General features: G+C 36.8%; 1 protein-coding gene across 1 annotated transcript; it reads right to left on the bottom strand.

The window, feature by feature from the left end:
- Positions 1 to 450: 450 nt before the first annotated feature.
- Positions 451 to 27632, bottom strand: LOC111596297. Its single transcript, XM_023310453.2, has 11 exons — positions 25575 to 27632; positions 19785 to 19933; positions 16270 to 16439; positions 15253 to 15525; positions 15052 to 15148; positions 7670 to 7797; positions 6670 to 6812; positions 5424 to 5546; positions 3236 to 3338; positions 2946 to 3127; positions 451 to 1497 (listed from the first exon to the last, which is right to left on the bottom strand). Exons 1-11 carry the CDS (start codon positions 27171 to 27173, stop codon positions 1105 to 1107), a joined length of 3360 nt encoding a protein of 1119 aa, XP_023166221.2. The 5' UTR covers positions 27174 to 27632; the 3' UTR covers positions 451 to 1104.

Below are 27632 nucleotides of genomic sequence, written 5' to 3'. Positions count from 1 at the left end.
CCTTCTAAAAAATATTGAAAGCTTGGATTTTGTTTTACATATTGCAACAAAACGAAGATCAAACAGCAACATTCTTTTATTTGATTGACAAAAAAATATATTTGCAAAATGTTGTAAATTATTTTGTGGTGTAAGGGTAGGAATTTCAGATACCTAAATGTTGTTTTGGAATAAAATAGTTAGCTGTATGTAACTAAGCCTCAAATGTGCTCTAAAATTTCATTTTTGGAACTTTTGACTGCAATTTTTGAGTCTTGAATGACAAAACTAATTTCTAAAAATGCTAGAAGAAGTATTTAAGTGAAGCAGCAATATTTTCAGATACATTAGTTAAGTATTTTATAACAAAATAATTTCTGTATATTACTAAACTTAAAAATAGAATAGAAAGACAATGTATGTATGTCAAAAACCTGATGCAATACAATTTGTCTAATGTCAGGTTCGGGCTCAGTCTGATGGCTGATTATGAACTTTTATCAAATTTTGTTGGCCTGTGTAATTGAATAACAGTTTGCTGTCTATTCTTTATGCACGCAAATAGTGAAATTTGATCAACGCGGTTAATTTTAATTGATTATTTATGTGGCCCATTGAAAACAGCAGCTATAATGGGCCTATTATTGAAATGAATTTATTTAATCAATGGTTTAATCTTCTCTGCTGGCAGGCAATACAAAAAAGGGGAAATCAAATTAAATATTGAATACCTTTTGTAGTAAACTTCTTCGCGGGAAATTGCCCTAAAGTCTATCGCTCTGAAGTGAAGTGAATTAAATCTAATCTTGTTCTGTGTATCGAACTAAAAACTTTCCTTTTTCAGAGTATTTCAGTTTAAAAATAAGTACACAAGCAGCTTTAGCATATTATCATGGAATTATCATATTATATTAGCTTAATTAAAAGTTTTATTTATTCTCAACTTGAATTTGTCATTTAATAATATCAATACTGCTCATATTGTCAGTACTGGCAACGTTTATTGCTAGAGTAGCACAAAGAAGTGAGCTTCTATTTCTACTAATGTGTTGGAAGCTTCTTCGTAAATTTAACTAACCAGCGAACGTCGTCGTCGGCTGCCGTTCCGGTTGCTGTAGGCAAACCTCACTGTATTAGCGGCAATTGCTGTGAGGAGCTCTCGCTGAAGTCAACCGTGTAGTACATATCGTTCTCCATGTTCATGGCCAGATGCCTTTGGAAAGGCCTCTCGTGCAGCTGGCCGCCGAGCGTTGTCTGTGTGTGGTGGCTGCTGCCATTTGGCTTCGAGGACAAATGGCGCGTTGACTGCTGCACCGGATTGCTGCTGGCTGCTGCAGAGCTTGCGTCACGCTGTGCCACTGCAGCGGGATCATTGAGCGCCTTGCCACTTAGCCAGTGTTTATTGAGAGTGCCCTGCATCTTGGGTCGTCGAGTGAACCCCAATATGGGTATAAACGAAGTGGAACGCGTCGAGAACTTACGGTACGTTTGATTCACGTTGCAGTGACAAATTGTGACCTAGTTGACAGACGGCGAAAAAGAGAAGAAAACACAAACAGCGAAAACAATGAATATGCAAATATATAAATATAAATCAGTTCCAGCATAGCTGTGGCCCTTGAATCATGCTAATAATACCCAGCTATGTGTAGCTGACGGCTTGTATGTGCTGAAAGTGTGGACAGGATATTTCCTAGTTGAGTACTTTTTCCCCGAGGAATTAATTTTAGGTCATGAGTGAGTATAAGCTTTTACAAATGCATTCTTTTCAAGTTGTAGCTGTTTACAGAGTATTTTCCAGCATGACACCTAATTTTTTGCATTTCCCTTATGGAATACTTTTGATTAATGTGAATTTTCTTGAAGTTTCTCTTGCTAAATATAGGGTACTGGCTAATTGGACTTGACTTTTCAGAATTCCCCTGAACATTTGTCTTTAGCTATTAGCCAAGTGAGAGGTAGTTTCTCTTCATTTTCTTTCTAATTTATTATTTATAAATCAAATCCCTGAAGATTTATATATTTAGTTTGTGATAAGGTAAGATGTCAAAATGATGTAAGCATAAAACATACAACTGAACAACGAGTTTCGAGCTTAAGTCCCAGGCTATAATATGGATGCAATGCAGTCGTTGCCAAAGATACTTTGGGGCAAAGGCTTATCAAAGAGCTAACTATGACTCTAAGCTTCGATCATTGGAATACAAATTCTGCCAGTTTCTATGAACTCTGAAATGTTGTACTATAAAATTTACTTCATTGCTGAGTCTAGGGTATTTTCTAGTAGTAAACTATTCAATTTTCACAAGTTTTCAGTTTATTCTCAAGTGAGAAACTAATTCAAAATATCAATTAGTTTATGCACTTTACATCAAGGTAAATTACAGGGTATTTGCTAGAGTGCTACTTCCGGAAAAATATGACTTGCCTTCAGTATTTAAGTCTCAGGGCTGCGTGAGGAGGAAGTATTTTCAAGTATGACACTTTATTTTATTTTTCCCTTCATTAATCATCTTTAGTTTATAACTGAGAGCAGAGCACTTCCCCAGGAAGAGTATTCTTGACTAATAAGCGTTCCCTTGGTATCTGGTATTTGCAACAAATTTCCAGCTGGCTTAACAACATAAGTAACAAACTAAAACAGTTTAGTAAGAGCAATTGTCAGATGTTAAATGGACTTCAAAAGCAGCTTGTGAAAGCTTTCGCTTTACTCTATGCATAAATTGGACTCTGCTGGACCACTCGATTGAACTGCACTATAAAAAAAGCCCCAAAACAAGCGACAGTTGAGCTACGGTTGAAAAAATGCCCGTAACTTAAAACATGGAAATGAATATGCAATGCCACCTCACAAGACCGCAAAGTACAATTTCCTCGATGGCCAGGCCCTGTTTCATGTTCATGCTCTTCCTTTTGTGTGTGTGTGTGTGTGCACGTGTGTATGTGTGTGTGTACGCTTTACTTACCACAATGGCAACGATGAAAATGGCGGCCGCCAGAACACCAGCCGCAAAATATGCATTATGCAATTCAATGGGACTTTTAAGCACAACCGATGAACTAAAAGTTTTGTCATTAAAATTTCTGGCATTCGCGTCGTCGACGATAAATTCACTTGAACTGACGACGGTCTCCACCACAAACTCATCTGCAGACCACAGAAATGAATATAAATGGTTAGTTCGCAGCCCGTCGGCCTGCAAGTCTTAGATAGCCCGCAAGCTTAGCTTAATAACATGGCTGGACACACACTTACCCTCGCACATGGTGCCCGTGTAGCCGGGACGACAGGCACAGTAGAAGCTATCACCACTGGACCAGCAGGTGCCGCCATGGGTGCACGGATTCACGCTACATTGCTGAAAATACTAAATGAAAGTTTGTTCCATTTTTGGCATTTGATTATGATTCCTGCTCTCTTTCTGTCTCTCACGCTCTTTGCATTCGCGCCAACTCACGCATAAATGTACATATTTGCTCTATAGTAACTAACAATTAATTGGGCAGGTTCTGTGTGCTCTTGGCACATTAAATATATTACACGCGCCCATAATTGTGCGCCATAGTAAAAAGTAATTAACTCGCCAGCGGCTGGCAACGCAGCGTCCTTCATCCAGCTGCCGTTGCTGCTGCTGCTGCTTCTGCATGAGCCTCGCCACTTGCCCCCTATATCCGCTGGCAAACAGGTCGCTCTCCTAACCTAACCGAGGCCCTTCCGTTGTTGCTGTCGCTGTCGTTGTCGCTGTTCCTGATGCTGACGGCGAGTCTGCTCTCAAAATACATATAACAAAAAAAAAATGCCCTCACTGGAGTTGGTTTTTGCACACCCAGCATGTCCATCATCGTCGCTGCAAAGCTTTAATTATGGAGCGCCTGACGCCTAATTTATGGACACTTTATTAAGTTCTATTTTACCACCGAAAATTATCAAGTCATTGAGTGTTTATTAAATATTCTGAAGTGTGCTTGCAGCTGGCGTTAATGAAATGGCACAGCTAATTGTGGCTTACTCAAGTCTTCTCTTGTCTTCCTCTCATGTTTGTCAAATCTTTTGTAAAGGGTTTTCGCTTAAGAAGGCCAATAGAACAAGAAATTTTCGACCAGGTGACAATTGCACTCATGAAATTGTGGCTCACTTTCCAAGCTAATATTTTGCACACATAAAAATAATTTAGAAATTTATTTGCGATCGCAATTTAATAGCAAAATTGGAATAGTTTGAAGATTCTATTATATTTTTCTATTACTACTTTCATACTAAATTCATACTAAAATTGTCTTTCATCTTCAAATGCATTCATTCCCTGAATTTTTACCCACTGTGCGTCGTGTCAATGTGAAAAGAAAATAACAGCATTTTGTAACCAAGAAGTAGACTATTGTCTTTTGACATGCTGAGCCCAAACTGAATTGAGAATAGTCTGAGGAAAGCTGCAGAAAATTGTTGCTTTGGACATAGTTAAGCTACAGCAACAACCAGTTTACAATTTTTTTGTAATAATACAGCTAGTTTATTTGAAACCTCTTTTAAATTTTTGAAATGTTGCTAAATTGAGCCGAGTTATAGGCTGAGATTGAGAGAAGCAGAGAGTGACTGAAGCACAGCAGATAACTAAACTGAACAGCCAATAACTCAGTAACAAAAATAGATAAAACAATTATTTAAAAGAGGTTTAACAGATAAAGCCTAACACTTTCAAATGGCTTACTAGTTACTTTGAAAAAAGAAATCAAATTATTTTGAAAACACAGTTCATCACTAGACTAGAACTAACTCCGTTTCATTCAATGATTCAGGAAACTGAACTCGCAAATAAGTCAAAATACAAATATATAAATGGTCTTAAGTGCACGCCATTTAGCTTAGCCAATCAGTTGGAAAACTGTATAGAGCTCTTATAGATATTATATCAGACTAATTTAAATTACTTGCAAATTGGATTACAATGGCAAACTATCAATATTATTACATCGTCTTGTCCCGAGACAAGCGAAAACAATCTGAAGAATAAATCAGTGTAAAGTACACAAAGCACAGCTCAAAATATCTAACATGGTCGAGATTGAACAAAAGGAACAATTACAAAGTTGCATTCGAGCAGAACATTTGTGCATTGTGCTCAGCTTAACTGTGTCTATATACTATGTATATATACTTGTATATATATATATATATATATATGTATGTATACGAGTATGTGGCTTGGCAATCTGTTGTCAGCAAATTGTGGGTATTTCGGGCTTTTTGTTATGCATCTCCGGCTGGCACGCACACACATAGATCCACGCACACCTCCCAGACTCTCGACACCTATTTGCCGCACAGGAAAACGTTTGGCCTTTGCAGGAAGCCATTTCCACACAGACAGTGAGAGAGAGAGAGACAGAAAAGGGGGGAGGGAGAGGAAAAGCGCAGGCTGCTGAGTGCATAAATCATGACTTACCGTTCGTGGCATTTGATTACAATCCGGTCCATTGCGACCTCCTGGGCATTCGCAGCTGAAGTCATTTCCATGATCGATACAGCGATGTCCTTCGGGACAGGGCTTATTGGCGCAGAAATCAACCTAAAACAGATGAAACTCATAAGAAAAGAACTCGCAGCCCAGGCGCATATTGAAAAGCTGGACTTCATTACATATTCAAAAATATAATAATGCCCCCCACAGCTTTCCCTATGTCATCGATATAGACAGCCAGATGTGAGCTATGCTAAATTCAATCATCGCCAATTTTGATTGCATTGACAACTAGCTGGGGGCTCTTGACGGGGATGCCAGCCAAGCTAGGCAGATTATTTTAAATTAACATTTTCTTATATTATATTTTCTTTTATGCAAAAGTCAAGGAGAACGCGGGGCCCATAATCTGACATTCAAATATTTTCATCTTGTTTACATATGAGATGGTTTTATAAGTTGATTACGCAGGCTGCCTTGCGCTCTGATATTATGTTAAACAAATATTCAATACCTCAATTGTCTGCTTAAATCAGAGCAGCATCATAAATGCTGATTAGCTTCAGCATTGCTCAAATTTACATATTTTTTTTTTGTTCGAAAGTCATTAAATTTCACTTAATTCTGAGGTCAAAAGTCGTGAAGACAGCATTAAAAATATTCGCTTTAATCAAGTTTATTTTATATATTATCATTTTCTTTTGACTGAATATTATTTTTTTGCTGTTTGATAAATATATTAAAAATGAATATAAATTAATAATATGTTAATATATTCGTAAAGTAACTCTTTTTAAATTTCTCAACTCAAAGGTGCCAAATTTCCAAGATCCAAGCTTCAGTTCAAGAAGTTATTGACACATTTAGAAGCAATTTGTGAGAAGCTTCAGTCACAATTAAATTTGCAGTTTTTCTGACAATTTGACCCAGATTTTCTAATAACAGTTTTCAGAACACGCAACGATGCGAAATATGCTGACATAATCATGAAACGGTACTTTAATGGATAGCATAAAACCTTTTCGAACGAGATCTAAAACAAGAAATACATGAAATAAAAACAAAAATAAAAACGCGCTTCATGCAGTCGCCTCGCATAAAAATGCGAATAAATTAAATATTTATTGCTATCTAAGTGTGTACAGACAGGAAGCACAGAATACGTAATATTCACAGTTTTCGGAATGGTAGCCGGGTCTGTCATTTGCTTTAGTCTCACCTTGACACTCACCTTTATTTGGCAACGATTGCCCGTGTAACCTTTCGTGCAGCGGCACTCATAGCTGCCAATGTGATCGATACATTCGCCGCTATTCTGACATGGATTCGATTCACATTCATTATATTCAAAGTTGCACAGCTCGCCCGCAAAGCCTGCAAAAAGAGTGACAGAGAGAGAGAGTGAGAATGAGTGAGTGAGTGAGTATGTGTGTGTGTGTGAGTGAGATGTAATGCTAATGTGCAAAATAAATGAAATGGAAATTTCAAACGAAATGGATGTTGCCAACTTTGGAGACCTGACTCCCAGCGCTGCCTTTCTCCTCTTGGCTTTCTCTTTGCTTTTTTTTCATTGTTGTCGAGTTTGATTTGTGCAAATTGTGTTTGTGCCAATGAAATAATTTATAAGCTTTAGTGCATATTTTATTGCTACATTTCATAAGAAACTTTCGATGCGCGCTCCGATTGGCCCGCCTAATACAAATGACTGCATTTTCCTTACTCCTCCAAAAGCTGTCAAGTCAAATATTGGCCGGCAATATAATTTGCACAGTAAATAACATTTTAGGAATTGTCAATTTAATAGCTGTTCCCAAAGTTAGTCTAAGCCTCAATTCGCTTCTTTCTTTCATCCATTGAAATATTTTATACAATTTAATGTTATTGTAAATGTTTTATGACTTAGTGCAAATAATGCCAGGCCTCGGCTTAGCCTACGCTTTTACTGCCTGCTCACCTTTGTCAGTGCATTCAGCTCAATAATTGTTTCAATGCCCTTGGCAAACGAACTTAACAAACATGCAAAACAGTTGCATGTGTTTCGATGCCTAATACTCAATACATGTTCTAAATAATTCAACTCAATACACCCAGTTACTGAACTGCGAAGGCTTATCACGGCCCTTGGGAATTGGCCTGGCTCGATATTTTTGCTTTCAGAAGGCAACATTTTAAGTTTGCATTCCGTAAAGAGTTTAAATATATTGATAAATTAAGATATTGATAGCCTTTACCTGGCTGACAGAAGCAACGAAAACCGTCTTCTTGATCCACACAAATGCCATGCAGACAGGGCGACGACTCGCATTCGTTTAGGCTATGCTGGCAGAGTGGTCCCGTGTATCCAGGTGCGCAATCACAGCTAAAAATATAAAGAAATTTACATTGTTGTAAAATATATAAGTAAAAAGGTCCCGAATGTGTCTGCAGCAGATAGAGACCAGAGAGTGGACTGAGAGACAGTGAGACTAGAGTCAGAGAGTCAGAGTCAAAGACTCTGATTTCAAAGACATTTTGAAAGTCTGTCTGCCGTCTGCATTTAAACAGCAACAAAAACTTAATAGTTAAATTTAAACAGATTAAATTCTTAACTATTATACTTAGAGTTAACTCATCACATAATATTGATTCAATATGTAATTTCTTCATATTCACTCTCAACTTTCCTTGCTTCTTATCATGAATTTTGTAAGGCAGAACATAGCTAACAGTAAATCTAACTCATTAGAGGGATTGGAGCTGAAATGCAATGCTTTCTAGACTTCTAACTGTTTTTTACACACACGCTTCAAAGCCCCAATCGCCCTCCTGACAACAAACATCAATGAAAAGTTATGCTATGGCAAAGCGTCGTCAAGGTGTGATTGTGTTTCGGCTTATGTATGTGGTATTTAACCGTAAGCTGGAATGTTTTAAACAGCAGTTGAAGGCGAGCTTCAGATTATACGTGAGTCGTGCACTTTCGCCTTGATATTGTATGATGTTGTAAAAATGTTTATTTGCCACTAATTGGTAAACCACGAACACCAGCCGTAAATGCTTAAGAATTTTTAAAGCCGTTACGCTTAGCTGCTGCTGCTGCTGTTGTTATTATTGTTGTTGTTGTTGGTGGTGTTGTTGTTGTAACCGCATACTTAGGTGGCGCTAAAGCGTTTGTGTGGGAAACTTGTGCAGAATTTATATTATGTTTTGAACATTTCAAAACAACAAAAAAGAGTTTTTAGTGATAAATGGGAGTTTTGCTTAGGTAACTCTAGTAATGTTCCACTTAAATACAAGCTCTTATGTGCAGGCTTAAATAAATATATATGTACCACTTCCTGAGAGGGCCAAAGCTAAATTTTGATTTCACGTTTTCAATAGGTTCAGAGATAAAAACAGTGGTTTGACGTTGCTTAAAATAAAACATACGATTTCCTACATGTCGAATTCCTACATTTAAGGGCACTAAATATATTCTCTATTTCTCTCCTGCTCACTTGATGTGATACTCACTTGTTGTGATACTTGCTTGTTCCGATACTCTCCTGCTCTGATACTCTCCTGCTCTGATACTCTCCTGCTCTGATACTCTCCTGCTCTGATACTCTCCTGCTCTGATACTCTCCTGCTCTGTTACTCTCCTGCTCTGATATTCTCCTGCTCTGATACTCTCCTGCTCTGATACTCTCCTGCTCTGATACTCTCCTGCACTGATACTCTCCTGTTCTGGTCCTCTCCTGTTCTGGTCCTCTCATGCTCTGATATTCTCCTATTCTAGTCCTCTCCAGTTCTGGTCCTCTCCAGTTCTGGTACTCTCCTGCTCTGATACTCTCCTGCTCCGATACTCTCCTGCTCTGGTACTCTCCTGCTCTGGTACTCTCCTGCTCTGGTACTCTCCTGCTCTGGTACTCTCCTGCTCTGGTACTCTCCTGCTCTGGTACTTCCCTGATCTAATGCTCCAGTACTCTCCTGGTCTAGTGCTCCTCTCCTTATTCTACTCTCCTGCACAAGTGTTCTACTGCTATAATGCTCTCCTTATTCTGCTCTCCTGAACCAATGTTCCAGTACTATCCTGTTATAGTGCTCTCCCGCTCTAGTACTGTTCTGCTATAGTACTCTCCTGCTATGGTCCTCTCCTTCTCTAGTACTTTCCTGCTCTAGTGTTCTCCCTCCGTCCTTATTCTGCTCCTCTCCTCTCCTTGTGCATTCAGTTCTTAATGATCATTATCGCTAATGAACAATATGACGAACTTCATTATTATAATAACAATTCGTGTTTACTAATACTTAAAAGTAACTAAAATTATACATTTTTAACATTTAAACAATTAAATATTTATTAAACAATAAAAACTTAAATATATTAACATTTAAATAATTATTAACAAAAAAACCTAAATTTATTCACCACTTGCACTACACTGCACGGCAACCGACCCAGTCCAGGTCGAAAACTTGACTGATCGGCACAGCCGCAGCTGCGCCCTTTTATACCCAAAAGTCACTCAAAGGGCGACGCCGGCAGAGCTGCTGAGCTCTGTTTGAGTGAGAATTAACACTCATTTTATACAAGCAGAAGGAAAGGCGACCAGACGGAGCTATAAACTAACAGCTTGTCATTCTGAACGGGAATATGCTATACATATATACTTCAGCTGCTGTTGAGCACATTTAGTGTTTTTTACTCATTTTACATGATATAAAAGACAGACAAATGTATGCAACTAGACAGCAACTGTTAATATATATAAATACATATATTTATATATATATATTTATATAAATATATATAGCTTTATATATACAGTAGGGAGCAAAAGTGTTTCCATAGTTGACACTGAACTTTCTGAGTCAATAATTTCCAAACGAATGAAGCAAATCAAAAAAAAACTTTTTTTTCCAATAATATGTATTTAATTCTTAACAAATTGCCGTATATAACAAAAACAAAACGCATGTGTACAATTTTGCAGCTTCCGATATTCTTACTTTGGTTTGATTTCTTAATTCTCTTATCGGCAATAGACATGCAGTTTTACCCTTATATGTTTTATCTTTGCATTCTACACTTTTATGATCCAGAAATTCACGTGTTTCTTATTATTCGAAGTAGATTTGTTAATTTTAGCAATTAGTCTACAAAGTACCGCGAAAAAAAAAGAATCTTTCATCAGATGTTGTCGAAAATGAGAACTGATAAGTTCCTAACACAGAATAAGGCATCTATGGACATAGAAACAGACGTGAGTCGGCGGGTGGCTAGAAGAGCACTAGCTAAGGTTGGATATGTGGCAAGTGTGAAGAAAAATAACCCAGCTCTATCCGAGCTCTATCGCCCGGGAACACAAGAACTGGACTGTAGATGATTGGAAACGTGTCATCTGGTCGGATGTATCCAAGTTCAACCGTTTTCAATCAGATGGCAAGCAATACTATTGGCACAGGCCCGGGGACAAGCTTCAAAAACACCATGTGAAGCAAACCGTTTGGCATGGAGGAGGCACTGACAAAGTTTTGGGGATGCTTTACTTGGTGGCACATTGGACCATTGCATAAAATTGATGGTATAATGTTAAAAGTAGACTATCTTAATATTTTGAAAACCTGTCTACCCAATTTTCGGGACAAGTGTGCATACCCCGTAAAGGAAATTATTTTTCAACAAGATGGGGACCCGAAGCATACTGCCAAAATTCTCCGAGAATGGTTACAAACCCAAGATTTTATGCTGATGGAGTGGCCAGCTCAAAGTCCCGAACTCAATCCGATTGAGAACCTGTGGTCAATCGTAAAGCGACGGCTCGGGCAATATCAATCAATGCCAATTTGGAAGCGTGTAGAACTGTAGTGGAACCGAGTTCCAAAGGAAACCATAGAGAAGTTGGTCGAGAGTATGCCGAACTGAATCAAAAATGTAATAGCTAATAAGGGCCTGTGGACAAAATATTGATTTTGAATCATATTTAATTTTTTTTCACTGAAGGTGCAAAATTGCACACATGCGTTTTATCTCAGTTTTCTTTGTTTGAATATTTTACTGATTAACTTTTGTTTTTGTTATATACGGCAATTTATTAAGAAATAAATACATATTATTGAATAAAAAAGTTTTTTTGATTTGCTTCATTTGTTTGGAAATTATTGACTCAGAAAGTTCAAAGTGTCCCTACTCCCTACTGTATATATAAAGCTATATATATTTATATAAATATATGTATTTATATATATGAACAGTTGCTGTCTAGTTGCATACATTTGTCTGTCTTTTATATCATGTAAAATGAGTAAAAAACACTAAATGTGCTCAACAGCAGCTGAAGTATATATGTATAGCATATTCCCGTTCAGAATGACAAGCTGTTAGTTTATAGCTCCGTCTGGTCGCCTTTCCTTCTGCTTGTATAAAATGAGTGTTAATTCTCACTCAAACAGAGCTCAGCAGCTCTGCCGGCTTCGCCCTTTGAGTGACTTTTGGGTATAAAAGGGCGCAGCTGCGGCTGTGCCGATCAGTCAAGTTTTCGACCTGGACTGGGTCGGTTGCCGTGCAGTGTAGTGCAAGTGGTGAATAAATTTAAGTTTTTTTGTTAATAATTATTTAAATGTTAATATATTTAAGTTTTTATTGTTTAATAAATATTTAATTGTTTAAATGTTAAAAATATATAATTTTAGTTACTTTTAAGTATTATTAGTAAACTCTAATTGTTATTATAATAATGAAGTTCGTCATATTGTTCATTAGCGGTAATGATCATTAAGAACTGAATGCATAAGGAGAGGAGAGGAGCAGAATAAGGACGGAGGGAGAACACTAGAGCAGGAAAGTACTAGAGAAGGAGAGGACCATAGCAGGAGAGTACTATAGCAGAACAGTACTTGACCGGGAGAGCACTATAACAGGACAGTACTGGAACATTAGTTCAGGAGAGCAGAATAAGGAGAGAATTATAGCAGTTGAACACTAGTGCAGGAGAGTAGAATAAGGAGAGGAGCACTAGACCAGGAGACTACTGGAACATTAGATCAGGGAAGTACCAGAGCAGAAGAGTACCAGAGCAGAAGAGTACCAGAGCAGGAGAGTACCAGAGCAGGAGAGTACCAGAGCAGGAGAGTACCAGAGCAGGAGAGTACCAGAGCAGGAGAGTACCAGAGCAGGAGAGTACCAGAGCAGGAGAGTACCAGAGCAGGAGAGTATCGGAACAGGAGAGTACCAGAGCAGGAGAGTACCAGAGCAGGAGAGTACCAGAGCAGGAGAGTACCAGAGCAGGAGAGTACCAGAGCAGGAGAGTACCAGAGCAGGAGAGTATCAGAGCAGGAGAGTACCAGAGCAGGAGAGTACCAGAGCAGGAGAGTACCAGAGCAGGAGAGTATCGGAACGGGAGAGTATCGGAACGGGAGAGTCTTGGAATGGGAGAGTCTTGGAATGGGTCTTGGAACAGGTGAGTATTGGAACAAGTGAGTACCAGAGCAGGAGAGAAATAGAGAATATATTTAGTGCCCTTAAATGTAGGAATTCGACATGTAGGAAATCGTATGTTTTATTTTAAGCAACGTCAAACCACTGTTTTTATCTCTGAACCTATTGAAACTGTGATATCAAAATTTAGCTTTGGCCCTCTCAGGAAGTGCTACATATATATTTATTTAAGTCTGCACATAAGAGCTTGTATTTAAGTGGAACATTACTAGAGTTACCTAAGCAAAACTCCCATTTATCACTAGAAACTCTTTTTTGTTCAAAATATAATATAAATTCTGCACAAGTTTCCCACACAAACGCTTTAGCGTATATATATAATATATATATATATATATTAATATATATATATATATTTATGAATAAATATATAAATATATATATATATATATGTATCGAAATGTTCTTTAGAACTGTTTATTATATAAACTGCGTTTTATACTCATTCCGAACTTATTCTGGCAGACAAACTAAAGCACCCTCCTCGACTTAGACTTAGATAGACAGACAAACAGGGTGCAAGAATGATAGACAACATTCCAAGACTAAGACATTCAAGACTAGACTCGATTCGAGTTGCTGACTGTTAGCTAAATTCAAAATTGATTTTATAACTCATATAAAGGTTAAATTTTAATTCTGTGTTTGTTTTTAGCTTTTGCCAAATGAGAGATAAAAAATGACCGGGAGAGCACTATAACAGGACAGTACTGGAACATTAGTTCAGGAGAGCAGAATAAGGAGAGAATTATAGCAGTTGAACACTAGTGCAGGAGAGTAGAATAAGGAGAGGAGCACTAGACCAGGAGACTACTGGAACATTAGATCAGGGAAGTACCAGAGCAGAAGAGTACCAGAGCAGAAGAGTACCAGAGCAGGAGAGTACCAGAGCAGGAGAGTACCAGAGCAGGAGAGTACCAGAGCAGGAGAGTACCAGAGCAGGAGAGTACCAGAGCAGGAGAGTACCAGAGCAGGAGAGTACCAGAGCAGGAGAGTACCAGAGCAGGAGAGTATCGGAACAGGAGAGTACCAGAGCAGGAGAGTACCAGAGCAGGAGAGTACCAGAGCAGGAGAGTACCAGAGCAGGAGAGTACCAGAGCAGGAGAGTACCAGAGCAGGAGAGTATCAGAGCAGGAGAGTACCAGAGCAGGAGAGTACCAGAGCAGGAGAGTACCAGAGCAGGAGAGTATCGGAACGGGAGAGTATCGGAACGGGAGAGTCTTGGAATGGGAGAGTCTTGGAATGGGTCTTGGAACAGGTGAGTATTGGAACAAGTGAGTACCAGAGCAGGAGAGAAATAGAGAATATATTTAGTGCCCTTAAATGTAGGAATTCGACATGTAGGAAATCGTATGTTTTATTTTAAGCAACGTCAAACCACTGTTTTTATCTCTGAACCTATTGAAACTGTGATATCAAAATTTAGCTTTGGCCCTCTCAGGAAGTGCTACATATATATTTATTTAAGTCTGCACATAAGAGCTTGTATTTAAGTGGAACATTACTAGAGTTACCTAAGCAAAACTCCCATTTATCACTAGAAACTCTTTTTTGTTCAAAATATAATATAAATTCTGCACAAGTTTCCCACACAAACGCTTTAGCGTATATATATAATATATATATATATATATTAATATATATATATATATTTATGAATAAATATATAAATATATATATATATATATGTATCGAAATGTTCTTTAGAACTGTTTATTATATAAACTGCGTTTTATACTCATTCCGAACTTATTCTGGCAGACAAACTAAAGCACCCTCCTCGACTTAGACTTAGATAGACAGACAAACAGGGTGCAAGAATGATAGACAACATTCCAAGACTAAGACATTCAAGACTAGACTCGATTCGAGTTGCTGACTGTTAGCTAAATTCAAAATTGATTTTATAACTCATATAAAGGTTAAATTTTAATTCTGTGTTTGTTTTTAGCTTTTGCCAAATGAGAGATAAAAAATAAATACCACAGCAATAAGCCCAATGAGCCGATTCACATAGAAACTGATGCTGTACAAAAAATATATTTCTATTATAAAATATAAAATTCCATAGGGAGCACCTTGAGCAGCTGTGTGCCTTGGCTGCTTGGTATTCAGGCGTCATCGCAGCAAAAGGCTCGTTAGATGGGCTTCACTTACCGAAAATGCGTTGAGTTGCCGAGACAGCTACCGCCATTCATGCACTCAGCTGGATTGCATAGATCCGATTCATATTGACAATTCTTGCCCGCATAACCTGGAGCGTGGAGCGTGGAGCGTGGAGACAATAGATGGGATAGCGACAAGATTAGCATACATCACTGCTAATGAGAGGTAATACGCTATTGTTAATGAGCTTACCGTATGGGCACAAGCACTGATACGAGTTGCCCTCATGGCCCTGTGAGAGGTCCACACAGATGCCATTGTTAGTGCACGGACTGGGGTTACAAGCATCAATTTCCTCGCAATGTGGACCCGCAAAGCCGCCGCAGCACTGGCACTCATACTCCTCCATCACGCCGCTCGAATAGCACACGCCCTTGCCGGAGCAATCGGCATTCTCGCCACAATTGTCGGTTTTTGTGGTCACCTTTAGGCGTACACACTGCGCTCCCCACAGCTCGGACACCACTAAAAACATAAAAAAGAAGAAGAGAAAAAGGGTTGAAATTAATTAAAGTTGGTCTAGGCAGAAAAAAAGAATGCGGCCCCTAAGACAACGTAAAAGTTAAATATCAAAACTGAAATTCAATGACAGGCGAAACATTGATGCTCTAACAAATTGAATCACAGAAACATCACAGTGTCTTAAATTATTATATGTGAAGTAACGGAAACAGAATATAAAAATTAATTTTAAATTTAAATATAAATATGAAAATAGTATTTCATTATTTTTTGGTTTTTTTCTTACATTTTACATTATTTACTTGAATTTACATATTTAGATTTAATATTTTAATAAATATATTTTACAAATATTTAATAAAAGTATTAAGATTAATTTTTTAAAAGTATTTTGAGAATATTCAATAATTTTTAAATTTTATTTTAATAATATTTTATAACTCAGCTCAAATTTTATTATATTTTTATTGAACGCAATCAATTTTTATTTAATTTTTAAATAAGATATTTTTCTCACAAATATTTTTCGAAGTATTTTCAATACAAATTCATTTTAAATAATTTTTTTCCTACTTTTAAAATGTATTATTTAATATTTTGAATAACTACTTTAATATATTTTTGTAATATTTTGACTCAAGGCAGAGGCAAAGCCCATCAAAAATAAGGGCTATGTCTAGATACAATGTAAAAGTAAGTGTATTGCCTGTGCACATTAATAAACATTTTAAGGTGTAGTCTACCTACCAATTAACAAGTTAACTCCCTCCGTGAGGTCCTTATCGTACAGCGTAACCAGCTTCCTGCCATCGACCACTAGAGGCGTTATATCCAGCAGTACGCCCTCGGTGACATCGCAGTGCTCGTGCCCGGAACGAGTTACCTGATAGACCTGTGCGGCATGCGCAGCGCTTTGGCTATGCAGAGATGATGAGATGAGGCAGCACAGTGTTTAGCAATGTAGTGGAAAAATGATAAAGAGAAGGAGAAAGGGAGGTAGAGACAGAGATAGAGAAAGTGCTTGAGTTGCTAGCTAAAGTTAAAGTTACAAATATGGCTGGGCTCCCAAGCATTTCGTGTTGTCTCATTGCACTGTGTACTTAATTAATTGATATTATTTATAAGCATTGCTGCCCACTTTGTTGTCGGAAATTAAATAGCGCAAGCGGAAATTAAATTAGCACGCAATTATTTATGAGTATCTGCGCTGCTCTAGCAAAGTTACTCAACTCGACCAAATCATTAATTTATTCAACAGTAAACAAATAGAAAATATGCAGAGAAATTATTTTGTATTTAAATAAAATATAAATAAATAATAATTTAAATTAAATAATTAACATCTTCAACAATAAATCCAAACAAAATAAATAGACGGAAATGTAAATAAATCATTTCACAAGAATTAAACATTTAATTTACTCGTAATAAAAACAATTGCAAAATATAAAAACAATTTAATGATTCACTAAAATATAAATTAAAAACACATTTTTTTTAATTTTTCAATCAAATATAAATAAATAATATTTTATTTTAAAAAATAGGTAACATTAGTAAATTATTTTTTATTCATCAATAAATAGAAAATATACAGATTATATTTTTCGTAGTTACGATCCCAGTTCTAATCAGAAATTATTCTAGCTGCTGCTAGAAATGATGTAGAATTGAAGACTTCAGCTAAAACGTAAACAGTGTCCAACTGAATGGATCGCTTAAAGTATTTTGTAACAATTTCATATTATCGACAGGAGAAAATTGCAAAGTCAGAGCTCAAAAAAGTTTTCACTTTCAACGCGACGCAATCTATTTGCGACTCACTTGCGCTGCGTTCAGAATATGATTTGTTGCCAATTTGTTGTTGGCTGAGGGTCCTTTTGGCCCACACACAGGCACACCAACGCACACACGCACATGCATGAAATCAATAATAAAAACTTTTTTGACATCTCATTTTCATAATTTGTAACTTTTTTATGCGAGCGACGTTATTTGTTTTATTTTCTTCTTCTTTTTTTATGGCGCTAACTTTTTAAATTTTCACACAATAAGCAAAGCTTTGTAGCTATTGTCAGCAGATGGATAATACAGGAAAGTTGACATTGTTGAGCCATCAGAAGTTGCAATGGAATTTAAATTTAATTATAAAACGTGTATTCAAAATATATATAAAAACAGTTCTTTATGAATATGCATTAAATAATAAGTACAGGCAGCAGTGATACAATTTCTGATAACTATAAATAACTTCAACAGCTGCTTAAGTTATCGATAAAATTCCGTTACAGAAATACTTGATACAATTTGCCATTCGATTGTGAAGCAAACTCGAAATAATGACTTCATAGTCAACACTCCACTCTAGCGTGAAGTCTGTTGTCATCCTGACTTCAGTGAGCTGGAAAGTCATTGCAGAGTTGACAAGTGTTGAGCATAAGTAGAGTCAGCTATACCAAAGCACCCACTCGAATGTAGGGCCATTTCAACTATAATAATGAATGTAGCTGCAGTCACCCTACTTAGTTCTTAACTAGATAGTTTCGAGTTCCACAGAAATTTGTTTATAAATATACATATATGTATATCATTTTATGAACTTGCCTAAGCCAGTCTTTTCGGTAGCTGCAAAAAGTATCAGAGGACGAAAAGTATTTGGGGAAAAAGCTGGCAATGTATACGTGATAATTGCCACAGCTCTTTAGGGCAAAAGGGTCAGCTGCTTCTTCATTTTTTATCTGACTCTGAATAAACGGATTTTGTGACCCGCAAAATGACTAATGGCCAGCGGAAAGAATCGCGAACTAGAAAAGCGCCCGCTTGGCATAAATATGCGCATTTTGTAAGAGATTTACTAGCTATAAAATAAACAAAAATAGCTATAAATACATATACATGGAAACATGGTAAGCAAGCCAAAAATACGTGATGTACGTATACGTAATATATACAAAAATATATATTTGTATTTATATAAAGCGTTTATATACATGCGTTTATATACTACATTTATATAAGAAAATGTGGGCAAAGTAAAAACAATTTAATATACTGTAAAAAGGGCATTCCGATGGCAGTACGTGAGTCACATGAAATAGTGACCTGTGCATAGCTCGAAGGGGTTTCAGCATTTGACTCAACTAAACATGTAGTGCGCCCTTGTGCAGACGTGCTGAAGTAAAATCAATAAAAAGCTCCTAATGTATGTTATTATATATTAAGCAGAACCGAACAAACACGTCCTAACCAGCATGAGAGCACCTTAAATGGAAGCCATGCTCGGCCCGCAGTTGATTCTTATCAATTTTAAAGGTCATGCTTAAAACACTGAGCTCAACCGTAATTTCACAGAGAGTGAAATTTCTTTTTTGTTTTATATAAGACATTTTGCTTTGGGGCATAGCGACGTCTGCTGCAGCCGCTTTATACATATATAAAAAGCGTTTTACTTGATATCTGTGGGCTGCTGGGAAGCTGTTGGATTCATAACTTAATAAACTAGGAGCGTATTCAAGAGATGAGTTTACCGCATTTTCTCTTTATGCCTTCGCATTTGAAACATATTTTCGCAATGCAAACACAATTTTAACATTTTTCAGGCAACTATCTTTAGCATTTCAATCTTTTTATCGGCTCGGATTTCAACAAAGCAAATTAAGAGCTTAACAAATTGAGTAAGCTGATTGCAATCGAACGCAACCAACTGCATAATACTCGTTCACGCTTCAACAATCGCCAAAATTTATTAAAATATTAATTTTTTCCAATTTGCTGAGTCTAGTCAGCAGAGCAGACGAATTCTTGGGATTTAGCCAAATGTATTAAAAATTTACAAAATTTGCCAAGAGCCTAGACCTGCACCTAGACCTGGATACTTGGAGCTCTGCTTCAAAGGAGGTCAGCTTAGCTTTTATGTGGTGCATAAATGAAATCATAATGAAATGTAAACATCAACGTATGACACGTGTCCTGTAAGCAGGACATATAATTGCGAGGTTGAACTATAAGTATAATATACATTGAGGTAGGTGCTAAAAGCTGTTATTGATTCCAGATAAATATTATTTTTTGATTTCTTAGTTTACATATAATAAGTCTCAGATATGTCGTGAATGTACCTAGGCCACATCTTGATTATAATATCTAAATGAGAAGACATCACGTTTGACTAATTGAATCTGTCTCGCAGTTCCCACACACTTCACGAAGCCAATCCTTTTACTTTCAAATATTAAGCGTATTTGCTGCTACATGAAATTTACCTCTTTATATTGTCCTGCACTTTTTCCGTACTCAGCTTGGCATCGTTAATTTCCACAATTAAAATGTCCCCGGATTGAATATCAGCCTCGCCCTCCCACGTCAGCTTATTGGGAGCGCAAGGTTCGTCGGGCTGGCAATGCTGCGGCGTCTGGAAGAGCAGAATTATGAAATAATTTTTAGCATAAGTTAAGGCTTAAAATAAAAGCCGCAAATGTGTTTTTCCTGTAAAAATAAACAGTCAAAAGGGACTAAAAGGTTTGCCTTTTTGCGAATGCCGCAAAGCATGTCAAGCTCAGCAAAAAAAAAAAAGAAAAAACGTAAATGTAAATGTAAAATAAACCCAAACTTGTTTAACTGAATAATTTAATAATTTAAGTTTCTTGTCGCAATTCCCTCTGACATAGCCTAGCCCAACAAATTTGCATATTGACTCAGCCAACCCTAGGCCTAATAAACTTTGTCAAAGGTTCATTTATTCGAGCGAGGCTTTCAGCTTAAGTCAACCATATGGTCTGCATATATACGTATAAGCCACGTTTATAACATAAGCCAGCTGCGTACAAATATATATACACTCAGTGTATACACTTTTTATTAGTTTGAGTTAATCCGACCAAACAAACTGCAGTCTATAAGCAAACTAAAATTAGTTACAAGACAAATGAGACAAAGCTGAGGGTGAGCACAATTGACCAACTAAAAGATATCCTGTAAACCGAAATTTCTTTTCAGTTATATGCTAAACAAAAAAGTTAATGCCCAGATAGATGGATCGATAGAACATAGGAATTAAACGTTACTCAATATAAATCTCTTTAAAGTCTAATATTTATTTAGTTTTCTTTTATTAAGCATTCATACATCAATTCAAATCTTCTTTGCACTAACTGTAGTACACAGCATGTCTATCGCTCTTAGCCATCAATACAGCCCCATTTGAGTCTGTCAAAGTTAATATACCCTTTCATCGCCATTTACAATTGTGGCTTGCGGTTGTCGAAAAGGGTCACGTCTGAAATATTGTGTTCATTTAGCTCAGTTGTTTTTATTTGAAGGAATTTCTCTCTGCTAAAATTTGAAGCCTTTTAATAGCTCGTTGCGTGTACAAATATTTTAGATATATATTTATTTACATATTTTTTAACTGGTATCAAAACTATTAGAGTAAACGCTACACGTTTACTTTAATGGAAGTGCCAAAAAGTTGCGAGCAAAAATTCAATTAAATTCAAGAAAAAGGAAAAAGAACTCTTGACTGGCCACTAGACTCTGCTGGCTGAAGAAAGTATATATAAAACTAGATGCCTAGGATTTAGGTTGAATATAGGCAAGCGCAGCAGCAGATATACTTTCAAAATAAACAGCTAAGAATAATTGAAATTCAAATACTTGCTGAGTGCTAGATATTTTCTCTTTCACTTGGAAATACAAAAAAGAAACTTAATATGCTTTCAGCCATTCAATCTTAATAGTTCATTATATTTATTAAAATATGCACTCTTATTTATTTATATAAAATATATTATCCTGACTAATATAAAAATACATATTTATGCTATTCATTTGACATAACTGACAATGTTAAGACAATACAAAGTTGAATTTTACCTTTTTGGAAATTGTTCCATTTCTTGAAAAATTCCTTATTCAAAGATGAAATAGTATTTTAATTATAGGATATTGGTGGATAACTATTGATTATTGTATTGTATGTTAATCTGATGTAAACCCATATTTGCACTGTGGCAATCAAGACCGAGCTAAGCTAAAATAAAGTTTTTATTACTTTGCAAAGAACTGAATATTTCAGTTCCAGAATCTAGCTCTTAAAATTCAAAAGAGTATAGATAATATAATATAGAATATAAAAAATAATATAAAATGTATAGAAAACTAAAAGTTTCATTTTAATTTTGAATTCATATATTTATGAAAAAATACAAATTCAAGCTTTAAGTGAGGAGAGGAGAGAGACAGAGATTCCATGTACATTTTTACAATACCAATTTAATCCAAATAATCCATTTTGAGGGATATAAAAAATAAAATAAATCACGCAACGTTTCATCAATTTAGGCCAATAAATAAATCCAGCAGGCTTAAAAAAAGATAGTAAGCCGATTACCTGTCAGTTTTTTGTGCCTAAACCGTTGCAGTTATAAATGCAGTTGCCTAAGTATAAGTGCGGATTAAATGCGCTGCATATGAAAACATTTTAACTGAAAATGAACTATAATAGCAACAGCAACAGCAGCATCAACAACAACAATCAGTTAGTGTTAGTGTAATCCAATCGGGCGGAACAATCAAACGGTATGAACAACAAAACCATTTGCCAATGGGATAGTCACTCACTCAGACAGAAAATAAGCCAACACATTTGACATTCTCAAATGAACCCAACAAATTTAATGCTATGGAAAGTTATCCAGTCAGCAGCGGGCGACTCAGGCTCACTGAGATAACTTATTGATTATTTGGCTACACATCTGCTACAAGGAAGGAACTCTTAACGGAAAGCTTAACGGAAGGAAGAAACTGACGAAAAACTTGCCTGAATATGTGATAAAAGTGGGCTTTAGGCAAACAAAATAATGTAGTTTCATTATCGTATATTAAGACACATTTGCTAAAACTATATGAGCACACGAGAAGCCAGTGTGAGAGGCTTTACAATGCTCTGCTCGATATATTTCCTTGTGGAATTGATCAAGTTGCCATTCTCTCGTTCATTGACAATTTGCCAAACATTGCCTTAAACCAATATACTCTTCTCATTCGCTGTACAGTGTATCAAAAAGGACTTTCCATGTTCAGCCCGCCCGTCTTGCATTTCCCTTTTTTATATCCTCGTAAATCAAGTCATTTGCTATGACACACATACTATGGCCCAGACCAGGCCAGGCAGAACTCTCAACAACAAAACACTCATTCGCCTGTCCCTAGACAACAATTTAAATATATATATTTTTTGAATTCTTTTAACTCCTTTTTTTATTTCTTAGAGTTATCCTCCAGCTGCCATTTACTCAATGCTAAATTGTTTTCTATCTCCGTCTCCCTCTTCGTCTCCATCTCTGTCCATCTTTGTCTCTTTATTGGCTTTTGTGTGTCCAGAGAGAGGTTTCATTACCATTAATCGTTTGTTCATTCATTTCAGTTTCTTTTCGTGTTTTTCTCATTTAATTTCTCAGCCAATAACATTGCACAAAATTGATTTTATGTTCACCTGCTCAACAGCATAAAAAATAAAAACGAATTTACGCTTTAACGGCTTATCGATGCATTTTATATTGCATTATGAAAGCCAAACAGCAATATAAGAAAATTGTTATTAAAATATTACTTAAAGTTGAACAACTTCATATAAATTGAAATAAATTGAATTTTGCCTAAAGGTGAGATATAAAATATATAACTTGAAATAAGTTAGCTTGAATGTGGCTATTTACGAATAATAATAGTTGTTCACATGGAATATAAATTATTTACTGATTATATAAATTATAGAGAACGGTTCCTTGACGTGCCTGAATTGGGCATATTTGAAATAGCTTAAAGAATTTTATAAATATTTTTTAAAAAAATTTTCAACTTATCTTTTTATTTTTTTTAGCCTATAAGACTTTTAGCTGAGACTATATCAACTTTGAACCTATAAAATTGTGCTTCATTGAGAGTATATATATATATTTTCATAAATTTTTATATACATATGTACATATCCAAGTACGCAATATATATTCTGTGTTGGCCTGGCAACATCAAGTAAAGTTAAAAAAATCGTAAAAATATTTTTTATATGTTTATTTATTATTTTCCGCACTTTTACTTAGTACTCGTGTATCTGGTTGCCAACACACACACACATTTACACACAAATGAGGGCTATGCTGATAGATTTACGAGCAGGCAAGAGAACTTGGCAATTCCATTTCTTTATAGCATCGAAGGTGCCAAAATGCTGTTATGTAAATAAAGTTACACAATATTTGTATTTTCTTTTTATATTCTGGTGACATAGTAAAAAAAGGAAAATTGGCTTTATGCATTATAATAGTACTCTAAATATTCAGCAGATATGACCTCCACTGCAATTTAAGCCCTCAAAGGCAAACGAATTACGGGCAAGCTCTTCTGAAGATAATGCCAATTCCATCTCTATCGATACCACGTCTAAGCTACACTAATCTTAACTAAGAAGGACACTTTTTCAAGCCTTTAATTACACAGCACAGCGCATCCCCTAACAAAGGCTTGGCAAGGGTTTGAGGCGCGGCACCTTGAATTTTAAGTTGACCTTTTGAGTCATTAAAAGAATAAAGGAAAACAGAAAATAACGGCATGTTTGCTGTTTAAAAAAAAAACACATTCATTGCATAAAAAAAGCTGATGAAAAAGTGGAATTACAAATGAACAAATAAATTTTGGGTCAGAATTCTTAAGCACCTTTTGTAAAATTAATTGAATACAAATGGAATTTTTTTATTTGACTTCTCGAAGGGTTTTGCAACATAAGACAAATGTAATTTATAGAAATTCAAAGTCTGAGATAACAATAAATAAAATAAATAAACTAAAATTTAATTTAGAATTAAATTACATTTCTTAAACAACAGATGTGAGGCGTATGGAATTTGATCTATTTGCACAACCAAAAATGGGATGAGAAAAACTCACAGAAATTTAAATATTTGAATAGTTGCTCTAAAAAAAAATAAATAAATAACTAAAGCAAAACAAACCAAAAATGCATAATTAAAAGTAAAATGAAATAACAAAAGCCTGAAATTCAATATTAGTTTTAGTCAATCTCTTATATAGGAGCATATGCTATTCACGACAAATAAATTTATTGCACAAAAATTTTATATAAAAACCATATAGCCTTAGGCATATATTCATGTTGGCATTGTCATAGCGAATATTTTTTTTTTGGCAATGCATTGTGAAGCGAGTGGGGCAAGGAGGCACAGATGCATAATCAATGTATTATATATTCTATATAGCTTGCTAATATTTGACAAGTTTTATACAGTTTTTATATGTTAAATTGATTTTCTTTTTGTTTTATTTTATGTATATTTTTTTATATTTATACTATTTATTTTGATTAATTATTATTTATAATTTATATATCTTTTATATTTTATTAATTTTTATATATTATTCCTTTGAATATTTAGTTTACACTTCATATATTTTTACATATTTTTTATATATTTATATTTCTGATATATTTCATGTAGTTTATAATTATTATAATTAATATTTATATTTTTTATATATTTTATATAGTTTATAGTTCATATTTTATATTTTTAAAAATGTTTATTTTGTATATATTTTATATAATTTTGCAAATTATATATATACTATATTAAAATAGCTCAGCGCTGAGTTAAACATCCTCCTCCCCACTAGCTCACATGCGACTCGACTCAGCTGCCTCTATCAGAGCCGCATAATCCTAGCTTTTTCTACACACAGATACAAATCACTATTTAATGGCTACATTATGTTAATCACTAATGAACTAATTGTTTGAAGAACTAAATGAGTGAGCGTATGTGGTTCTCGAAGTGAACTGAATTAAATTATCTATATTGAGCCTGAGTTTTTACTTATAATAGGTCTTTGTGGCTGCTAATGTTAAGAGCTAAATACGTTTCAATTGTTTTCGAGTAACAATACACAAAGCCTTAAAGCCTTATATCTCTTAATCTCTCGCTGTCTCACTCGCTCGCCAGCCACCCCACGCCCCCTTGTTGTATCTTGTCGGAACTTACCACATTTGGCAGGAGAAGCTCGTGCGTTTCGTTTCCACGCCACAAATGCGAATCCTGCGGCACATTTTGTATGTCACAGTCAAGTGAATTGATTTTTTCCTGTAGGCGACTTAAAATGCGCGGCACAGCAATTGGCTTTAAGGACGATTTTGTAAGATTAGCCAACTGGCTGGATTTTTCCATGTCAGCTGGACTCTGTTTGGCGGCCGTTGTTGTTATTTTGATTTTCGCTGAGACCACTTCTAGCTTTTCCATTTGCGGTTCGACAGCAGCATCGAGCGGGGTTAAAGTCTTCAACAATAACTTAGCGCGCTTTAGCTCCTGCCCATATTTAATGGGTCTCATAGTAGACAATTTACTTGTTATTGTTGTTGCTGCTTCTGGCTCTGATGCTGCTGCTGCTGCTGTTGTGGCCCCATCAAAAGTTTGCGCCGTAGACGTCAAAGTCACGCGTCTGGTTGGCCAGGCCCGGGTAGTCGTAGTAGCAGACTCTGTTGAGCTGCTTAGTTCCAAGTTTGTGGTCTCGCTTGGTCTAATGACTTGACGTGGCTGCTGCTCTGAACTTTGTCCAACCATGGTCTCTGATGACTTTATAATGCTGCTCGCTGTCTCGATTGGAGCTGCTGTCGCATACCCAATTTCTTTCATTAACTTTCGTTTATTATGCAACAACATTTCGTTGTACAACTCTTTACTGTTGTAAAACTTTGTGGTTGAGAACTCTGGATGTGTGGGTGCTCCCGCTGCTGCCACAGCTCCTCTTGCTCCACCTCCTCCTCCTGCTGCTGCTGCTGCGGCTGCTGCTGTTATCCTGACCGGTCGCCCATCATTCGCGTCTGTATTGAACTTGGTATTGGCAAAGTCAATGTGTGGCAGGGCCATAACATCGCTGGCCCGTTGCTGCATTGGAAACTCGAAGTTCTTCTTCACGCGTCGATCTACGTACGTATCCCCTGGCTGCAGTTGAGGCAGCTCTGTGAGCCGAGCCCGACTGGAACTTGCAGGTGCCGCAGTTGTCGTTTCCTCCAATTGAAACTTACGCTCAATTTCGGTTATCAAATCATCCTGCTCAGCCAAGAGCTTGCCAGTGAAATAGCTCGACGTTGTGGCCACGCTTGGCGTAGCCATCAGCGGAGTCGTTGCCGTCTTCATAGTTGTTGCCTGATTGGTATTAGAGCTGTATTCCGCTGCCTGCAAGCCCACCTCATTGGGCATGAGATTCTGTCGATATTCTTCAGCATTCTCAGACTGCCTGAATATCGCAGGCTCTCTGAGCAGCTCCACATTATCGGCGCGAGGCTGAAAGTCTTCCAACTGCACCGGATACAGATCCACAATATTCAGCTTACTTTGGCTCACTGGCTGTTGGGCCAACATAGCGCCGTAGCGTGTGCGCTCATCCTCATTGAGATCGGCTAGAGTTTCGGCCACCTGATACGACTCAGCTGCCTGCATTTGTATATCGAGTGGCGTAGCTGAGGAGCTCTCTGGCTGCTGCTGCTGCTGCTGCTGCTGGGATGCCGTCTCGCTCAGCTTAATGCGATAAAGCCTGTCGAAAATGCTACTCAACGATGCAAGTGGCGGCACGTTTGTCGTCATTAGCCTATCCGCCGTAGTGGTGGCTGTTGCTTCCGTTGTCGAGCTTTCTTTGCCAGCTGCAGAGTCTTCCGTAGTCGTTGTTGCAGCCTCAAAATTGCTGATTTGTCTGCCTGCTTCATTTCCGCTTGAAATGGCTGCTGCAGTTGCTGCCGCTGGTGATGCTGCGGCTGCTGCTGCTGCTGCTGCTGCTGCTGCTGCTGCTGCTGCTGCTGTTGTGGCAACCCTCGCTGCTGCTGTCGTCGTGGTGGTGGGCTTGGCCGTTGACGTCGTGGTTGAGGTGGCTAAAGCACCCACAATTCCAATTTGTATTTCCGATAAAGTTTTCGCTACTCCTTCGTTTCGATCCAGAGCTGAAGAGCTGACCACATTGGTGCCGTGGCTGCTGTGCGAGTCATTTGTTATGGTTAAAGTTGCTGTTGCTGTTGCTGTTGTTATTGCCGTTGCCGTTGGCGTTGCTGT

This window comes from Drosophila hydei, unplaced genomic scaffold, assembly GCF_003285905.1.
Source record: "Drosophila hydei strain 15085-1641.00,03,60 unplaced genomic scaffold, DhydRS2 tig00008116-arrow-pilon, whole genome shotgun sequence".
NCBI lineage: Eukaryota > Metazoa > Arthropoda > Insecta > Diptera > Drosophilidae > Drosophila > Drosophila hydei.
The sequence above is the reverse complement of the archived record's forward strand: the minus strand, read 5'-3'. Positions and strand labels throughout refer to the sequence as shown.

Coding starts and splice junctions, on each gene's coding strand:
- LOC111596297 (XM_023310453.2), bottom strand. CDS start 27,173: ATGACGACAAACGTGCCGCCACTTGCATCGTTGAGTAGCATTTTCGAC. Junction 7,798..15,051: donor GGCAACTCAACGCATTTTCG/GTAAGTGAAGCC, acceptor TTATATTTTTAG/CTGTGATTGCGCACCTGGAT. Junction 3,128..3,235: donor CACGGGCACCATGTGCGAGG/GTAAGTGTGTGT, acceptor TGTGGTCTGCAG/ATGAGTTTGTGGTGGAGACC.